We start from the raw sequence: 19,840 nt of genomic DNA, 5'->3' as shown, positions 1-19,840 counted from the left end.
AAAATTATCTAACCGATTAAACTTGGCAACACGAACCATGCACAGGTTCTCTGAAAGAGGCCGAAGTGTTTACATAATATTATATTTTTTTTTAAATTTCCGACTTATCAATGTGCCTGTATGATTTCCCCAAAATCTGAGTCGCACTGAGAACAAGCCTTCACAGCTGCAACCGCTATCTATCCTGACACTGGCAAGTTCAGTTGTAAGGGCGGCTTAGCTTACTGGCTACTGTGAGAAAGCGGAGCCAGCAAAGGGAGGTAATAACATTTTCGGGACGAGCTTTAGATGAATCCAGGGTATAGTGGAGACTTATCGGAATGTATACCCTTGAGATATCGAGGATGGCTTTGGCATTGCAGTTGGTAAAATAATGTGATTCAGGGACTGTGAGACAGGCTGACATGCCTCTATCACCAGCAGTTTTGTTTATCCCTTTAGAGCTGAACTCCACGCAGGGGTTTCATTCACTGACACTGATATGCGGTGGCTTAATTGTAAGGTTTGTCAGGTCCAGACCTTTGATTCTCTATGGATGGACAGATTCGGAAATGAAAATGATCGTCTGCCCGGACATGATTGTTTACAGACATCTCATATGGCTGTAAAATCTAGTTTATCTATATCCTACGGCTACTTGCGTCAAGATTCAGGCTGGAAGTGTTACTTCCCGTAATACAGGAGGTTGCAAAATAATTTCAGAACCACGTCAAAATATACACCCGTGACCATCCGGGTTCGTATTGGTCTTCAGTAACCCATGCTTGTTAAAAGAGGTGACTAACGGGATCAGGTGGTCAGGCTTGCTACTTGGCTGCTACTTGTCATCGGTTCCCAGTTAAGTAGATCGATTCTTATGATGTTGATCACTGGCTTATCTGGTCCAGACTCGAGCTGTACTACTGCGTTACACAACAATCAAACAGACAAAAGTTACGTCACCGCGCCTCCTTGAAAAACGTTCACCCCTGATACTGTTATCGTCAGGAGGGATTATGCTGAAACGACGCTTCAGTAGCCAGTTATTATTTTTCTTTAAACAACAAACAAACAATGGGATCCTTCAGCTACATTACACAAAGAAGGACGAGGTCAATGTTAGTTCCGGTAAGCGTGAGCCAAGTGAAGTCTCACAATTCCAGAACAGTTTCAACCCAGTATTATTTGCAGTTCTAAAGCCCTCGATTAAGCAAGTCTAGTTTTCCTCTATCCCACTGGGTCTCCTTTTCAACCTATAAGGAATTATTTCTTTCTATCAAACTGTTATACATTCATAAACTAATTGTTAGTCTAGGAACACTATTCAAGCCCACTGTGAATACTTTGTCTGAGAAGTCAAGTGTCATTATGTGTATCAATTTAGAGTATGGTGTGTACAAACACGAAGGTAATGACCTAATTTCACACATGGCACCAATTCCTGAAACTTGTCGGTAAGGGCACCGCGTTAGTAGTAGACTAGCAGTGTTCCACGGCAGAATACGCTTCAACTGTGGCGGTGGAGGAGGGGCTAGTGTCAAAACTAGTGTCCATATTGTTCATATTAGTTACAGGGAAATGTTCTAACATTTAAGATTAAGAGTCCAAATAAGCTGGACTATCTTCAGTTACTGAATTCTTTGCAGAAAGGATGTACGGAAGTAAATGCGGTTCAGGAACCGATCGACAGACTACACGCGACAATAAACCGCATTTCACCTTATTAGTCAGCTCGCACGAGCCCGCGATATTGGGGATCTATAATTTCCCGGAATTTCAAGTAGCAGGGTTCTTTATAGAGAATGTATCCAAAATAGTCTCTCGGTCGGCTTGTTATGGACTATATTTATCTGTCGATTGTCTAAAGAGGGTGGGGTGAGGTGAAGTAGGGTTAAATGTCGTAATTGAGAATATTTTTTTTGCCCATATGACGACGTACATGCGTGTGTGGCTGCTTGTGCTAGTCCACACTTAAGCTGGTTTTATAGCTTGTCGAGATTCCAGTTAAGCATGAATACCCCACTCAGACAGATTATACCGACTCTGAGCCGACCAGTCCTAGTTGTACTCATTAATGCTGAGCGCCAGGCAGGGACCAGCAAGTACCATATTTAACGTCTCTTGGTATGACGCGGCCGGGGATCGTACCAGCGACCTCCCGCTCTCCGAGCGGACTCTCTAGCAACTACACCAAGAGGGCGGTCGTCTCAAGAGGTTTTAAGGTTAAACGGTTTAATTACTGTCTGTTTGTTTTTGTTGTTCTTCTTTTAAGCTTTACTCGTTTATTAATCGTGTAAACTAACATGTTTATCTCATAATGTGATCCGACAAAGATAAATAAGTGTGGTGGTTGAGCGGGTTAGGTTGCTGACTTTCTGTACTGCCGATCAGCACCTTGACTCTGAGGGTGTGGGTACGAAAAAGTACTAGAATCTGTGCTTTACTGAAAAAGTGTAATCCCAAGTATAAATATGTTGCATTGATCTGATAAAGCTGACATTGTCTCATCTTGTAAAATACGATGGCTGGTCAAAAAGTTCTAAGCCTACATAACTTCTAGAATGGTGACACCGACTAATCTTAGAAGTCTTGTTAGACAGAGTTCTTCATCAGCATTTCCAGTTATTTTACTCTAATAGATCGACTATTGAGGGATTCTTGTCTATAACTATCCAACTCCATTGTGGGAGACACATTCAAGGAGAGGTAGAAACGTTGTTTTAATGCACTCCTCAATTTTTAAAGGCAAATTCGCCATACGCCCATAGATGGTATCGACAGCAAGGCAACAGGAAAGTACATTCACAGCCTGGCGCAAGTGTTAACACTATTATTAAGCAAGTGTTGTGTACCTGGCACACTTCAGTGTATGTGTTAACACTGTTATCATGCAAGTGTTGTGTATCTGGCACACTCCCGTGTATAGGTTAACACCGTCGTAAATCTGCAACGCTCCTGTGTATACGTTAACGCTCGTGCACGGTGATGAAAAACAAGGCATCATTATCAGGGAGAATATCTAGCGACCACAATTACGGGAATCTGCTACCCTCGAACGTCAACACTGCCGGTTGTGAAAGAGCAAAGGCATACACGTATTTTCACCGAACCGACCTACAGACCCAAGAGACTGTTCCGCCCAGGTTACTTCCTTGACTGGCATGTTTTCCAAACATATCACTTTTAGTCATAATTACTACAGCCGGGTCAGCTAACGCCATCATTCTGACACAATCACAAGCGAATCGTTTCTCGGTTCGTAAACAACAAGCTCTTGTTTCGTGTTGCTTCCAAATATCCACCGATTTCTGCTGAAGAGTTGACAGGACATAAGTTATATTTCTTTGCTCATTACTTTGAGGTACATAGCTCGTCGGCCCAGTATGTACCAAAATAGAAGCTGACGTCTCAACGCGAGTGCCGCTAAAACGTATTAAGAAATAGTCATCCCAAGCTTGGTTCGCGAACCCAACAGCGTTCACGCTTTGCCAGTTACCGAAAGAGAAAAATATGATGGGGGGATTCGTGTCGGCAAGATATTCCCTTCAAGCAGTTTAAATCTGCTCAGAAACATTGCAGTCATTCTAATGTTCAGATAAACAAGCTATGAAAATACACATTCCCTTATCTTTTTTCAGATACTGAGGTACGCGCGTGCTCATCGCTTCCCGAGGCTCCTGACAGGGTAGAGAGTACAGACAACATTCTCTACAATACCTTGCGATGCCCGGCTTCAGAGGCAAACGTGCGTTTTTGTTCCTCTTGGGGTTTTTCTCATCGGTTTACTTGATGTCAAATCTGTCTCTTTTCACACAGGTGTCTTCACAAACCCGCATGAGAGGGGAACTAGTGGCAAAGACAAAGCTCCACAGTGATGAACTTGTTACGCTCACTCCTCTACAGCGCTACGCAGCACATGTCCAATACCACAGTAAGGAGTTTAAGTGTGATAAGCTCTTCGAGCAAGATGTTGGTGAGACTTCACGTTCACAGGAATATCTGGAGAGAAATAATTTCACATTTCCGGCGTTTCCTGAAAGTGTGTTTTTAAAGGTGACGAAGGATTGTGCGGCATTTGAGAGAATTCTTGGATACAAAAGACCATATTCCATCACTGAAATTGAATTTCCCCTTGCTTTCTCAATCCTGACACATGCAGGAATTGAGGCCCTTGAGAGGTTGCTGAGAGTGATCTACGCGCCCCAAAATCATTATTGTATACATGTGGATAGGAAATCGTCGCCATTATTCTTTGATGCTGTCCAGACGCTCACACAGTGTTTCCCAAATGTATTTATTGCATCCAGACTTGAAGATATTATTTATGCCCATTTCAGCAGACTGAGAGCGGACTTAAACTGCATGGAGGATTTATTGGTTAAAGACAGAAAGTGGAAGTATCTCCTAAATTTTGCATCGACGGAAATACCTTTGAAAACGAATTTGGAAATAGTTAATATTTTAAAGAAACTTAACGGTTCTAACGATATTCGTGAAGTTTATAGACGACGTAGACTGGAGAGGTTTGTTTTCCGCTATTCAGTGTCCAAGGGTACATTGGTCAAAACTAACCAGTACTTGCCACCACCTCCTCATAACTTAACCATCACCAAGGGTCTTGCATATGGTGCATTTAGTCGACAGTTCTTGGAATTTGCTCTTACCAATCAGATTGCTCGAGACTTCTTACTTTGGACCATGGATACTCACAGTCCCGACGAACACTATTGGGCGACATTGAATAATCTCTACCACAATCCATTCCTCCTCAGCCCCGGGGGGTTTACAGGTAAGAGTGAGTGAGTGAGTGTGCTTTTGCAATGAGCAGGGATACTGGTTAGTGGTCACTAGCCCTTCAGCAAGCAAGCAAACATACTATACTATGGTTTTGAGATCGGCATTTGTTTTCAACATTTAGAGCTCTTGACATTTAATAACAAAGAGTTGCTCGGTTTGTTTGATTCTTTAGTAAATATTTATAGAGAACTCTAATCTTAGGACACTTCAATGTGATCTGCAGGAAAGGGTTATTTCCAGAAATTCGAGGCTTCTGTACGTGTGTGTTTTTTCTGTAAAAACGCTTTGAAAATAGATGACGGCTCACATGACCGTTGACGATCGCTGATCAGGTTTAACACGTGTGTGTGTGTGTGTGTGTGTGTGTGTGTGTGGAGAGAGAGAGAGAGAGAGAGAATTCAGAGGGGACTGGTCAAACAGGTAGGTTAACAGTGTGAGGGTTTGTTTTGCTTACTGTGGACGTCTTACACAGAGACGCAGTTTACCATGTCACGAACCTTACCACCTGGCATAGCCGCCCTTTACTACCAACACAAATTGGCAACAATTCTAACTCCCGCGGTGTCCTGAGCTTATGAATGTCAAAACGAGGATGGTAGTGTTTTGTATCCAACAGTGATGGATCATCTGTCACCACATGCACAGGGATTCATGTAACAAGTGTTGTTACAGGGATTCAGTTGTACATTATGCATGGAATGCTCGTCGTTTATGTCAAGTATTGTCATGCTTCACATTTCGAGTATATTCATCTAGTGTTAAGCATCCTAGGACATTAGTTGTCATAAAATTACTACATACGAGCTAAAGATATGCGCTTCTATGCCTTTTCCTTGCGATACCATTAGACATATAAATATGGTTCTTAAATATTCTCAGTTATCATGGTAGCACTTAATAAAGGAATTCGAACATTCCATGCTTATCATAAGAGGCTAACGGGACCGAGAGATCATCCTCGCTGACACGTCACCATATCCCTATTGCGTACATTGATGCTTTGGTTGTTACTTACTGGACTGTCTAGTCCAGACTCGGTCATTGAAAGGCCGCTTTCATAGAGCTGAAATGTTTATGAGTGCGGCGTAAAAATCTCTCACCCATAAGTCCTTAAGATCCGAGCACGCGTTGTTATCTTCTGACTTTGTGGTCTGATGAATTGGACCGGCCGCCGGATAAGATTCGATCCCCAACAGCGCAAACCAAAAGATGCTACTTGTTGTTGACCAGCCTGGCACCAGGTATTATGGGGATAAGACGAGTGAGTGAGTATGGTTTTCCACCGCTTTCAGAAATATTTCACAAGTATCACGGCCGTGGACAGGTCAAACTGGTGCAAGGTATCTCAGCGGAGATGACACATGTCATTGTATCTCAATTTTGTGTAGATCGATGCTGATGTTGATTATCACTGGATTGTCTAGTCCAGACTAGTTATTGAAAGACCGCTTTCTTAGACCTGAAATATTGATGAGTGCGGTGTAAAAATCTCTCACTCATAAATCCGAGCACGCGTAAAAAAATCTAAACTGGGCCAGCGGACATTAACCATTAAGGAAGATCTTCATCAGCTGAACAGGTATCCGGTCATTCTAAACACCGCAATACATATATAGGTCACGTAGAAGTTAAAATTTAAACTACTTTCTTGTCGCAAGGAACAACCTGTATATACGTGTAGTAGCGGGTAGAGGGGTAATGTTGGTGGAGGGGTGCACGCAACACAACGCTACTTGTGGTTATAGTTGACAGCCGTTTATTTCAATTAAAATGAATAGTTGAGGTGACCCTGAAAACATACATACACGTAACTACATATTTGAGCGTAGCATTCATAACATGGCATTCATATGGAAGTATTGCATTTTCCATTTATTAACGGGATATAGCTAGCCCTGATACTGCTCTAGCACAAATATATTGCAAAATATAAATAACAACATGAAAACTATTCATACATACATAAATCATTTAGGATATTCAATAAGTATGTTGCACATATACCTGAGGAAAATGCATTTAGTATAATACTTATAAGGTCCTATAATGTACACTTACCACTGTGTGGCAATGAGTGACTACGACCTCTCATGCAGTCGAGTTGTCGAAGATCATTCTAAGAAAATTAAAATACAACCTTGATAATACTAATAATGGTATATAAGATACGTTATGGTGAAATCCACAAATCTCACATCTACCCTCACCACTTCATATCACATTCACACGATTATACATTCACACCATCTGTTAATTTTGTCTAGTTAGTTTTAGCCTGGTAGAGACCAACTGTATATGCCATATTTAATGTAAATATGCAATTTATATTCGATGACGTAATTTAGATAAATTTCACTTAACATACTCGTCCAACCGACGGTACTGATAGTTGGGAACATGGTGATACATTTAGTTATACAATAGATACATTTAGTTATACAATAAATACATTTACTTATACACGGAAGCATTAATATAACACTTCCGTAAGGGGTACACTATATACAATATCATAAATACACATACAATATATGTACTGACCTGATAAACTCCTCATTAACTCCATAGAACATCCAATATACTGAACTGATCCTCCTCTTTTTATGATCTTTATTGACTGCCACTAAGCTGTGTGTGACACAAACCTTTAAAACTTAGCAGACAATAGGTGGCAAGCTGACCAGAGAAACTGAGACAGAAAGACAAAAGAAGCATGTGCAGAGTGGAAGCGCATGGGTCAGAAGCTGGCCTGACCCAGTAGAGAGACTATTGTTAATTGGAGTGATTGTGGGTGCAGGGATACATTTAACTGAGAGGGTTTGTTATATTTTATTTGTACACATAAAAGCTGACACCTATACACTATATATTAACTATATACAAGTTCTTAATATTGAAGCGTATAGACTATGAAACTAATAACGATTAAAAACATGACTTGGCCACATACGGTGTATGCGGCACGTGAGACATTGAAACGTTTTCACAATGGAAGTGCTGTTTTCGAAGTAATTCCTTGTGCATGTATTTAGACTCTGCTTCAACAAGTCATTAATGCTGCCACTTTTGTAGCATAAAATGTGTTTTACAAAGTACTGAATATTGATAAATTTGTTACTGATAAACATGAAACGCGGATAAAGAGTTTCTTGAAACGTACCAAAGTCTCACGAGAATCACTGAAAATTGTAAGGAAACTATGGGGTACTCCAGTGGTTAATGCGTTCGATTGTCCCTGCCAATATACGGGTTCGATTCCCCCAATGGGTACACTGTGTGAAGCGGCGTAAAACCATACTCACTCACTCACTCAGAATATGTTGGTAACGTTACTATGTGCCCTGTGGACCATCGTAATATCAAACTATCAAGCATTTCTTAATCGTTTCTCTAATTAATTTCATTTCGTGGGTGTGAAATCCCTCCTGTAAATAGATACTTGTATATCAAGAAATAATTCGGAGAATGTCATTCCGTAACAGTATTCAAGATGGCAACATCATTATAATGTACACGTCGAAACATTGATTTCCTGTTGACTGGCTTCCGTCCTATTGCGCAACTTAGTACAATAGCCAGTTTAAAGACTGATTAATTTAACTGGATACATACATGTTAATCAGTATAATTTGATGCACCTAAGCACTTTGTCTATCGCAACACCACGGTCCTTCCAATTCTTGCAAACACGTCGCACAGCGTGCTCTGTTGTAAGCGAGCTCTGACAAACGGAAACCTTGAAATCGTGGAAATCTCACAACGAGGCTCTGCCGCTAGAAAAGTTTGGCGGTATGGTACGCAATTGATATTATATTAATCTCATTTTGCGTTACAGAATGACACTAAATAAACACATAACAGGTGTAGCCAGCGAGCCAGGTGAATTGTGAATCATTTTACGACCTCATCAAACTGGAACAGTCAGTAGTTAGCGATACGCTGCCTAATCCTCACCCAGTCTAAGTAAACTTATCCTCAGTACTTTTCGTTACACGCCAGTACTGAGTCTAACAAAACCTTATGAGAGGTCGCGTCAGGTAACCTTTGAGATTGACCAATCAGAACACAGCTTACCAAATCGCGAAAGTGCACAATCGCACATACCTTTTGAACTTTTTATCTCGAAAAGGTTCGTACCCCAATGATGCCGAATGCTATTTAGCGTGCGCCCGCATCCGGGTGATGCACACGGCGTACGTACAACCATGACAACGTTGAGTAAACAGTCGCTGAAAATATTATTTTTTGCAATATTCAAGGATGTTATTTTATGGCTATTAGCTAATGGTAACCACGTGAACAGAAACCCCAAAGCGTATATACTGCAGGTCAAATAACTGTGTTATATGCGGATTTTTGTTTGTGGAGAGATCTGTGTCTGTGAACTGAGTATTTTGAAAGTCCCTCCGATCCCCAAATAGTAGCCGTTGGCTGATTGGTTAAATCTATTTAACCGTCTCGCGTTTGATTGGACGGTGATTGATCGCTCAAAGCCACGGTTACCTGCATTCGTATAACTACTCGTGTCATTCCGGCACGGAAAGAGACGAGTAGTTACGAATGAGGTTACCTGACGCGACCTTCTACTAGGTTTTGTTAGACTCAGTGGCGGAGTGTCACGAAATACACTGTGTTACACTGTAAGTTAACTTAGACTGAATCCTCACCACAAAATATAGAAATACAATGTTATTAAAGTTTAAACATTTAATTTATTTGTAAATTTCATTTATTATCTTATGAAACAAGGAATTGCAATTCAGTGTTACCAGAGTTTTTCGTGATCTCTATTTTCACTTTCTCACGAGAAAATTCGGATCGGCTGAAAAGTAGGTCATTGTCTGAATAGGTTAAAGAGACTCATGTTTCGGTATGAAGTGTTAAATATATCTTTAATTTAAGCGCTCTACTTCATGTATACTTTACATGGCGAATATGTTAAATGGTGATAGAGCAGAAATCTTTTAAAGAATCTCCAATAGTATTTTCGCGGAACATATGTACCCAAGTCTAAGAAACCGAAAATAACTATAGTAGTTGGTCCTTGGTTCGAATTCCCAAAGATTCATGTGTTTGGTTTTAAATTGTTTATTAAAATTAAAATTGTTGCCATTCGATAAATATGCAACGGGAAATAAAACACAAATTATGTGATTGAAGGTAAGATGATTCTTCACATAAGTGCAAAATGTGACTTAATGACATGGAAACTATATATCGTGCTATATACATTCACATGTAAGTCTTTGGAAATTACCGCAGAGGTGTCCGCATATAACTGCCTGGGTATGTAGTCCTCTGCAAAGCGGCCACATGTCTTCTATGGCGATGGAGGAACCTGTAAATACAGAGATGCCAACCTCTACGATTTTATCGTAGTCTCTACGAATTTTAACTTCGAACTACGCCAATACGACTCCACTAGGAATCCTACGAAATTGGAATAAAATTCATTAAAATTCGGATATATAGACAAAAACATACATTTTCAACGATGAAATATATTTTCGGACTTCACGTACCTTCCATTCATCATATTTAATGACATATTTGAACTGGAATGATTGCAAGTAACAAACGTAATTTTAGCAGGGCTGATTTCAATAAATTTGCGATTTGACACATTTAGTTCCTGCGGAAATAATTTAACCACGTGACCGTAATATCATTCATTTTTTTCTCAGAATCCATCACGATTTTGTTTATTTAGTTGACTACGAATTTTATCGTAAAACTACTAACTTTGGAAATTGAAACTACTATTTGCAACACTTTGGGGTTGGCATCTCTGTAAATATTTTCGATATAGGTGCATGTACATGTGTGCTATTGAACGCGCAGCGCAGAGTAATTCCCACTTCTGTTTTTGTGTTACAGAACATCCAGACAAGAAACGTTTTATTTCGAGATTTGTTATTTGGAACGGAAAAGAACAACGGTATAGATGCCACGGAAGGTACCGACACAATATATGTGTTTTTGGATTGGGTGATCTCCCCTCTTTGAAGGTCGCCCTGAAACTGGTCGCAAACAAGTTTGACCTTCAGTATGACCCAGTGACTTACGCGTGTGTGGAAGGGATTGTACGAAAACGTACTGTCAACGGACTGGTGTTATTAAATCATGTACATTACATTTGTTACATTCTTTCTTCAAATTGCAGTCTCTAAGTAAATGGGCTGCACATGTACGTTTACAGCAGTGATGTTGTCAAAGAATTCCGAGTGAGCGAGTATGGTTTTTGCTGCTTTCAGCAACAATCCAGCAATATCATGATGGGGGAATGTCAGAAATGGGCTTCACTCATCGTACTAATGTGCGGAATCGAGCGTGGATTTTCAGAGTCATGAGCTGGGCCTTTAACCATTAGGCTACCCGACCACCTTAATCAACTCATACAAGTCAATCACCCATTATTCTTAGACCTAAATTCTAAAGAAATTCACCATTTAGGATAAGAATTCTCCCCAAGCACCTCCGCTAGTCTGGTCGTGGGGGGTGTTCCGAGGATCAATGTCGCTCAGTGAATCATAAGACATCATTGGATTTTCTGGTCTATACTTGGAAGACATGCCATGCAGCTGACTGGGGAATGCCTACCTGCAACAAAAGTGAGTGGTCTGCATCTACTGGATATACCAGTAAGCCTTTGGACTTCACTCTAGGCCCTTCATCCCTAATCTAGAAGTGGTGTGGATAAGCAAAACTCAAATGATGGCGATCCTTAATTAATAGTGAGTGAGTATGATTGGACGCCAAAAAGAGGCTCTATACATATGGCGAATCAAACCCAGGTCTTTGACCTGACTTTGGTTCATTGGTTTGTTGTTGAAAAGTATAAAGCGGCTGTCTTTAAATGATCAAATTACCAGACAATCCAGTGACTGGAACCATGAACAACAATCTACTGAACTGGAATATAATGGCTTGTGTTAACCAAGTCAGCATGCCTGACCGTCCTATCCCAACAAACGCCTCTTCCTGAAAACCAATTCTAACCTGGATCCTCACAGGTAAGGAAATGAGTGAAGACGTATAAATAAACTGCATAAATAAACTGCAAACAGAACACAGTATCTCTTTCATGACATTTAATGACATATGTACATCAAATAATATGTCCTTTTTTATATACAAATCTATAGTACACAAAAAGGTTACAGGTATCATTTCAGCACTGGCACCATACAACTGGACATCTTAACAAAGGAACAAGGGTGGGCCAACACTACAAAGGCCCAACAGAGACATGTCTACCCACGATAAGGTATAAATTAAAACTGCTGCAGTGACTGAAGCATACATATCAAACACACACTCATTAATCATGTTAATTACACATTCCACCAGATCAAAGCTTGATCACATACCTTCATTTCCTGTAACACTGGTTGATACGAGTCATAACACATTGATGCAAGTGAATAGTGGACAGCAATGGCTTGATGTAATCCACTGAAATCATTTTAGGGCCCAAACCATGGATGCTGAATTACCCTTTTCTATCTTTCGCCCATCATGGTCTAAACTAAACGGTCCAAGGACCCTATCCACAAAGAGTTCGTAGCACTACATCATTCACTGGCCAAAGATACCATATAGAACTACATAACACTACAAACACTTTGCAAATTGGGACCTTAATGAATAAATTACCCTTTTATGTGTTTCACCCAAAGAATTTTTTCCAAATTAAATAGTCCATGGACCCCATCAAACAATGTGTTCGTAGCACTACATCATTCCTAAACCAATGATACAGTGTAGAGTTAAGATATTTTGTAATGCTACCAACACTTTGTGGATGAGGACCCTGATGTATGAAGTTTTATTATATGTTTGAATACCAGTTCTGAGACCATGTAATGCAACACACAGGATGCAGATTTACACTCATTCAAATGAATGTTGTTTAGACCACATCTGAAAAGTCAGCAGACATGGATAACGCATGGTTTAACGAATATTCTTTATCTTTCTCTCCATAAGGGCAATGTATGTGGACAATGGATCAAACCTGTTTTCAATGAGCATCTTCCTTGTTTTGCATTTCACTGTAACTACTGACAGTGTAACTAACTACTGACCATCACTAATACAAATCAACAAATACTTCCTTAATGCCACACATAGCAGGATTACAGCCAAATGACTGCTGTCTGTAAACCACAGGAGCTTGGACCAGACAATCCAGTGAGCACTGATAAACACAAATGAATACAATCAGATGTATCAAGATTATGGAGGATGACCTCCCAGTCTGGTTAGTCCCAACATACTTGAAACATAGGTCACTGAACACTCGAATCATATCTTTTTCCAAACACTAACGGTATGTTCCTGCAGGGACAAATAGAAATGTACTGATGCATGAATCATGTATTACAGCAATAAAACTACAGGAGCATAGTAGGTCATTTGAAAATGTAAGTCTGGCTGCAATAGAAAATAAATCAACACTATAATTCTATTTCACTTTTCAAACATGGAAAAACATTTTCAAACATCAAAGAGTTCAAAGATAAACTACTGAACGTATCTATACTTCAAAGTTTACACTTCCATGATACTTCAGTCCAAGATCTACCATGGTCAACATCATTGATTCAAATCCAACACAAGACAGTTCTGATTACAGAACAATTTGCACAAAATTTCACACATGAATTCCAAATTTTCTCCATATAATTTTACTATTAAAAAACATTGCAAGAACTTTGCCAATGACTTCTTAAGTCTTTATACACTAATACCTTTCAATGTGCATGGAACACATTTATCTATTATCCTTTCAAGACTAAGATAAACAAATAATTTAATCTCAGTATGTGTAATGCTTTTTCCAAAGAAGCGGCAAGATTTGCAAGTAAAGATTCAGAAAATTGTTTCGGATAATAAAATCTGCAACAAAAATTTCAAACATGATATGAAAGTATAGAACACAACTGGCTGATTAACAGATGTAAATGGGCTACATACATATGACATATAACCCATCTAGTAACAAATGAAGACTAATATCATTGAAATCAATCTAGAAATTGCCATCATGCAGTCAGGATTAAAACATCAAATGAATAACTGTTGCTATTCTAGATGATAAATAGAGATATGTAACACAACCAGAAAGAAAATCAAACTTCAATAACTACTCACAGAATCCTGTACAAATGTGTTTATAAGACCGATTTCATTTCTTGTTTCACAGCTTTTTTTCCTCAGATGGGGTGAAGAGGAGGAAAGATATAGAAAATTACCAGTCTAAGTAATATTCCTCTTAAATATTTAAAGTATTTTACTACTGGCAATTTATGAGGTGTATACAGAGCAAAGAACAATATAAAACAAAAAATCTCGAAAGTTTACATTTTTGGCCAACAGAATTAGAAACTTAGTACGCAATTTTTCTTTTCCTATTCCTGAAAACATATGACCAGCGGATCCATAAAACCAGAAATACAATTGCTCTGGTCCAATGCAATTAACAAACAAAAACAGCTGCCAGGATTTATACACTGTTAAGTATACTCTTATCCCAAGAACTACAAATGATGTGTTTACATTTTTTCATTGTATAGTACAGTAGACAGGGACTCATCTGCCTCGCATCTACAGTATGCAGAATGAATGAGTGAGTTGGATTTATCCCTGCACTGACATGAACCTCATTTATGTGATCACCACTATGCTTATGATGGAGCAAAGCCTTTGTTTATGAAGGACTGTGTTATGGTCTTAGACATGGCAGAACTTCACAACAACATACCATAGAACAAATAGCATCTTCTGATATAACGTGTATTACCTTACTCAAGGAGAATGGTACAAAGGGACGTAACTCACACTGTAACATTTCAGACTGACATAGCGATAGAGCGCCTAGCCTTGTATTAACACTAAATACGTCAAATCTCCTCTGTTGCTAGTTTAAAAGTACAACTTTAAAATGCTATTTATCTGATAATTAAGATGTTACTGGACAAAAGGTATGGCGCTGAATACCAACACACACTGACATGGCAACTCTGGGATTCCAAACAAACATCATGGGTTTCTTGCAAGTCAAGGGATGCAACTCTGCACAAACCTAACCCTTGTCCAACTACTGCATGGGTGTCCAAAGGATTATCATGAATTGCTAGACAATGAGGGTGTGGCATTCCCTGTCTCACAGAGATCATGTCTTAGACTTTCTACCAGAGCTCACACATCAGAAGTAGGAGTGAAACAGTATACGTCAAGTCTCGTTAATCCGACGCTTTTGTTGGTAACAAACTGAATAAACGTAATTTAGTATCAGTTATTTAGTCGGACATTTTTGTTAATCCAACAATTTGCTGGGCAACATGTGATGTCAGATTGAGGAGACTTGAATGTAATTCAGTTTTAGTAGAACCGCTGTATTTTGCCATCAGTTGGGCATACTGTAATGCAATTAAGAAATTCTGTATTTTATGTTTTCATACCATCATCTTAAGAACCTATATTAAACCGTTTCCAAACTGTCTAGAAATCAAATCATTTTGTCAAAATCTATGCATTTCATTGCTAGATGGATGCTCTATTCCTGAAAGTAAGTTCTCATATACCGAACCAAATGCCTTGTACTTCAATATGTACCAAACCATGGTAAGAACATACCATTTCGCCCCTAATCAGATTGTATCTCACAGCAAGTCCTACTTTTCACCAACTGCCAGTTGCACCAGTGCCTGTCCCTTTTAACACTATTATGATGTCAACTGAGCATACCTTAGTAGAAAGTATCCCTTTAAAGGTTTCTATCCAGTACTAACAAGAAAACCGTTACAATGCCATTCTGTATTACTGTACTCTCCCTCTGCACTGAACAACCTTAACACATTTTTATATATGCATTGACACAAATAAAAAGACACCCAGATAACAGCAGCTTGAACAAGGAAACCATGGCCCTCCCCCTGAGTCAACAAACATACTGGACATTTGGAAATACATTTCAGAGACAAGTTCGACTGTATCTATACCTAACTTCACTCAGTGAATAAAACAAACATTTCAAGTGCAAGTTGTCCTAAGTAGAAGGGAGTGAGTGAGTACAATTTTATGCAGCATTCAGTAATATTCCAAGCACTGTCAGGGTGGAAGACACCAGAAATCTGTTTCAGTTATTGCACCCATGCAAGGAATCGAACCAGGCTCTTCAGCACGATGAACGACACTTTAACCATTTGGTTACCCCACCACCCCACTAAGTAGAAAACTCAAAGCTTCATCACTATACTGTAACAGTCAGTCTGTGTTACATCCTAGGTCATAAACATGTAAGTAGCCTATAATTGCTGGCAGAATCATTTTCAAAACAACTAAAGTAGGGATGCAACAGTAGGGATGTAACTGGTTTCCATTCACTACTGATGTTTTCCACCATAATTAACATCGTAATTCCATACTCTACATACTAAAAACTGTAAAAATGAATACAGAATTCGTAACTATCCAACCTGATTTTAAGAACTGCTTTTTATGAGACTCTGCATGTACAATCAGTGTTACTCACTGTCAAACACTTACACTGCAATACATATTTTAATAAATTTAGTAAAAAAACTTGTTTTGCAGCAAAATCCCTGATTCGCATATGTATACAAAACAGCAGTGAGCAAATGTACACCAGCCCTGAGGCAGAGTTTCATGTTCAAAATGAACATAAGGGAGATAACTCCAACCAATAAAGTCATCCTTCTTCACCAAAATTTCTATCAATTTGTCCGTTCTCCACTGAATATCTTTGATTATATTTCCTAAAATACAGTAATTCTGTTGCAGTTTCCAGATAAGAATGTACATGTGATAATATTAATTGGGAAAGCTTTGGACAATATTCCTGAAAAGCAGTAAGGGATGCCAGTCTCGCAGTGTCTCCTGCTTTGGATGGACCCATGAGCATGATAGTATTAAAAGTCTGGAATTATGAGTAATTCTGTACCAATTCACAGCCAATACTGCTTTCCATAACACTCATGATCATGGTGGATGAACCTTTGTTGGTTGGTTGCTTGGTTGGTTGGTTTGTTGTTGAAAACCACACTTAGCAACGTTCCAGCTATATGGCGGCTGTCTGGAAATAATTGAATCTGGACCAGACAGTCTAGTGATCAACATCAGTGCTACACTATGGATACAATGACACCAACCAAGTCGGCAAGGGAGAGTGCCTGATCTTGTGAAACTGTGTCACATAATACTGAAAGCTAGTAGCTGACTGAACAAAAGGTAGAATGTTGACACTGGGGAGATAATCTGAAGCCAAATAACAGCTAAACATGCCCTACAAACCACAAATCATGGATCATAAAATTATGCCATATTCGTCATGGATCATAAAATAATGCCTCATGGATAACTGATCCCAGATCATTGAAAAATGTCATCTGGATCATCAAATAAAGCAGTATTGATTATGGCTCAAAGATCATATGGATCATAGGACAATGCATCATTCATGGATGGAAGATCATCACTGGCCAGAATAATGACACGTATCATGAATTCAAGATCATGATATAAGGCCATATAGATCCTGAATCACATCATACTGTCTTTATGGATCACAGATAATGTCTTTTGAAATTTGGATCACAGGTAATACCAAAACATCATGCGTGACATTTAACACATAATTCCAATCTGAAATGTCCAAATCAACAAAGAGTTTCAATGACATAGTGAAAACACAGCACCCAGATTATCTGTGCAAAGGAAAACCAAATGACAAATAGTAACGGACTACAAAGACAAGTTGGATATTGATGAAATGACATCGATATTCACAAAACAATGCACATTTTGTTTGCCTTTACAGAGGTGACCTTCCTTCCAAAGACCTTAAGATATGAAGATCAGATAGCTGCTTCATCGAAGAAGAGTTTTATTTTTACAATTCAGGGTAGAAACATCCCCTTTCTGAGACACTGTATCTGGATGCTGAGGATGGAATTTAAGTATCATTCTAAAGGAAACATGCACAATTAACACAATATTCAATATTCTGATTCATCCATAAATAAATAAATAAGATGACTTCCACCCAGTCAGCTCAGCAACCTCCTGTAGTGATACAGACAGGCACCACTGTTACATTACCTAGAATAATGTGTGTTAGTATTTTCTAATGAACATAGGTCACACCAAGTCCATCACAAACTCACTGTTAACACACATTTTCTGAAAATGTGGAGAGTGCCCCTGATGATAAGACACAACTTAAAATATCCTTGTGCATGAACCCCCGTGGATTACATATATGTGGCTGGGACACATTCTCATCCTCATTCATGGGCCAAGTCTCCTGGCCATTACACATGTACCATCCAGTTTCTTGGCCATCACTCCTGTTATACCCAGTTTCTTGGCCACCACTCCTGTTTCATCCAGTTTCCTGGCAATTATTCATATAATGTTCAGACCTCCTTTGGTTTGAACATACATTCACGTCACCACCCCTTTCACCAGTGTGGTACAAATCTCCCACTGATCACTGAGGTCCCACTAAGGCATTCATAGTGTCTCACCTGAACTCAGGCCACAACTGTGATAAACATCATACCACAGCCATTATCAGATAACTTTCCATGCTCTGTGGAACATCAGAGTCAGTTCGAAGAAATACACTCAAGATTGATCACCTAACATTCAGCTCACTGCAAGTCAAAATCACATTCATTCAAGATCAACCCAAACACATCCGAAACATAATTTTCACTTCCAGTGATAGGTCACCAAAATATACGAATTAAGGGCAACTGCCAGCTTCAAATGACACTGTGACTGAAGTTTAATGACTGAAGTTTAATAAGAGCACATTCTAGATTGAGAGGCATTGTTCACAGCCAGTTAATGAGTTAGTTCACAACACTGCCTCTACTGTACATAGAGCAGCTGTAATAGCACCAATAGAACAGGAGCAACAGAGAAAGCAGGAATACTGCTTGAGCTGCAAGGTTCGAACTAATTTTCCCCCCAAATTCCAAACAATCATCTGATCAAACATGCCTTAACAACAAATCCCTGATCTTAATTACATCCAGAATCTGTAAGCACAATTTTGAAGTGCCATACGAGTATTTTATAAAGAACACCTTCATTGTTTTTGTTATAAATCAACATACTGACATGTTGTTTTGTGTGGAACAACTGCCCATGTACAAATGATACGCTTTTCCTAGAGATACATCAGTGCATCTCCTCACTCCCTGTATGTAACGGCTCGTTCTTCTGCAACCCACCAACTCTCCTCAACCTCCATAAACGTGATCAGTCACTTTAGTGCTCCTTGCCTCTAACATGCTCCCAGCAGGGGGAGCTTCAGCATCACTTCAACCCCACAAGCTTAAATCCTGAAAGGAAGCCTAAGAACTGTCAACAGCTTTTCACAAATCTTAAAACTGATGTTCCTCCATACCACTCAAAAACACAAGCTTCAGCACTACATCAATGCTTGGGTTCAAATGTTGCAGGCAAGCAAATTGATAAAAGTGTAAGTACAAAACAAGATGAACACGAAGTCCCACTAACACTTGTGAGTGTGAGCTCCAGTACATCTTTGAGCACTGTTTGTAAACTGATGGCAAAGGCCTGTTTCTGTCCGAGTCTCCTGAGAGAGTTATCATGACCTTGTGTGTGTGGAGGACGATTGAGAATCCTTTGTGACAGCCTGTGTAGCTTGCTCCTTCATCCGAGATGGCTCGGTCAAGATACTGGTTGTCGTACTTAAATGCCGTAATGCATTCAAAACAGCTGCAACAAAAACACAGATGGTAAGAGTGATAGCCAATAAATCCATTAAATGTGTGGTGTGGCCCAATAACCGTATTACCTCCATTTGCTGCCTTTGTATCCAAATCTGGTGTCTATGCTGGGAGGTTGAGCATACAAATCAAATATGTCAACATATCTTTTTAGCATGCATGTTCCTTCATGCCCGCATTGACTGAAGGGATAAAATGTACTTGTTTTTTTTCTGCGCATAATGCTTAAAACGCATTTCTCCCTAAATTATTACACCTGTCACTAACTGTAATCA

General features: G+C 39.3%; 2 protein-coding genes across 5 annotated transcripts in view; one reads left to right on the top strand and one right to left on the bottom strand.

The window, feature by feature from the left end:
• The first annotated feature begins 3,279 nt into the window (after positions 1-3,279).
• Positions 3,280-14,128, top strand: LOC137273471 (N-acetyllactosaminide beta-1,6-N-acetylglucosaminyl-transferase-like). Its single transcript, XM_067806213.1, has 2 exons — positions 3,280-4,768; positions 10,654-14,128. Exons 1-2 carry the CDS (start codon positions 3,703-3,705, stop codon positions 10,944-10,946), a joined length of 1,359 nt encoding a protein of 452 aa, XP_067662314.1. The 5' UTR covers positions 3,280-3,702; the 3' UTR covers positions 10,947-14,128.
• Positions 11,855-19,840, bottom strand: part of LOC137272348 (MLX-interacting protein-like) — a 47,225-nt gene continuing 39,239 nt past the window's right edge. For all 4 annotated transcript variants that reach the window (XM_067804755.1, XM_067804828.1, XM_067804900.1 and 1 more), the window contains exon 18: positions 11,855-19,554. In XM_067804755.1, the coding sequence (XP_067660856.1) occupies positions 19,424-19,554 (131 nt within the window). In that variant the 3' untranslated portion in view covers positions 11,855-19,423. The remainder of the gene's footprint in view (positions 19,555-19,840) is intronic.

Source organism: Haliotis asinina, chromosome 1, assembly GCF_037392515.1.
Source record: "Haliotis asinina isolate JCU_RB_2024 chromosome 1, JCU_Hal_asi_v2, whole genome shotgun sequence".
Taxonomy (NCBI): domain Eukaryota; kingdom Metazoa; phylum Mollusca; class Gastropoda; order Lepetellida; family Haliotidae; genus Haliotis; species Haliotis asinina.
This window is presented reverse-complemented; position numbering and strand designations above follow the sequence as displayed.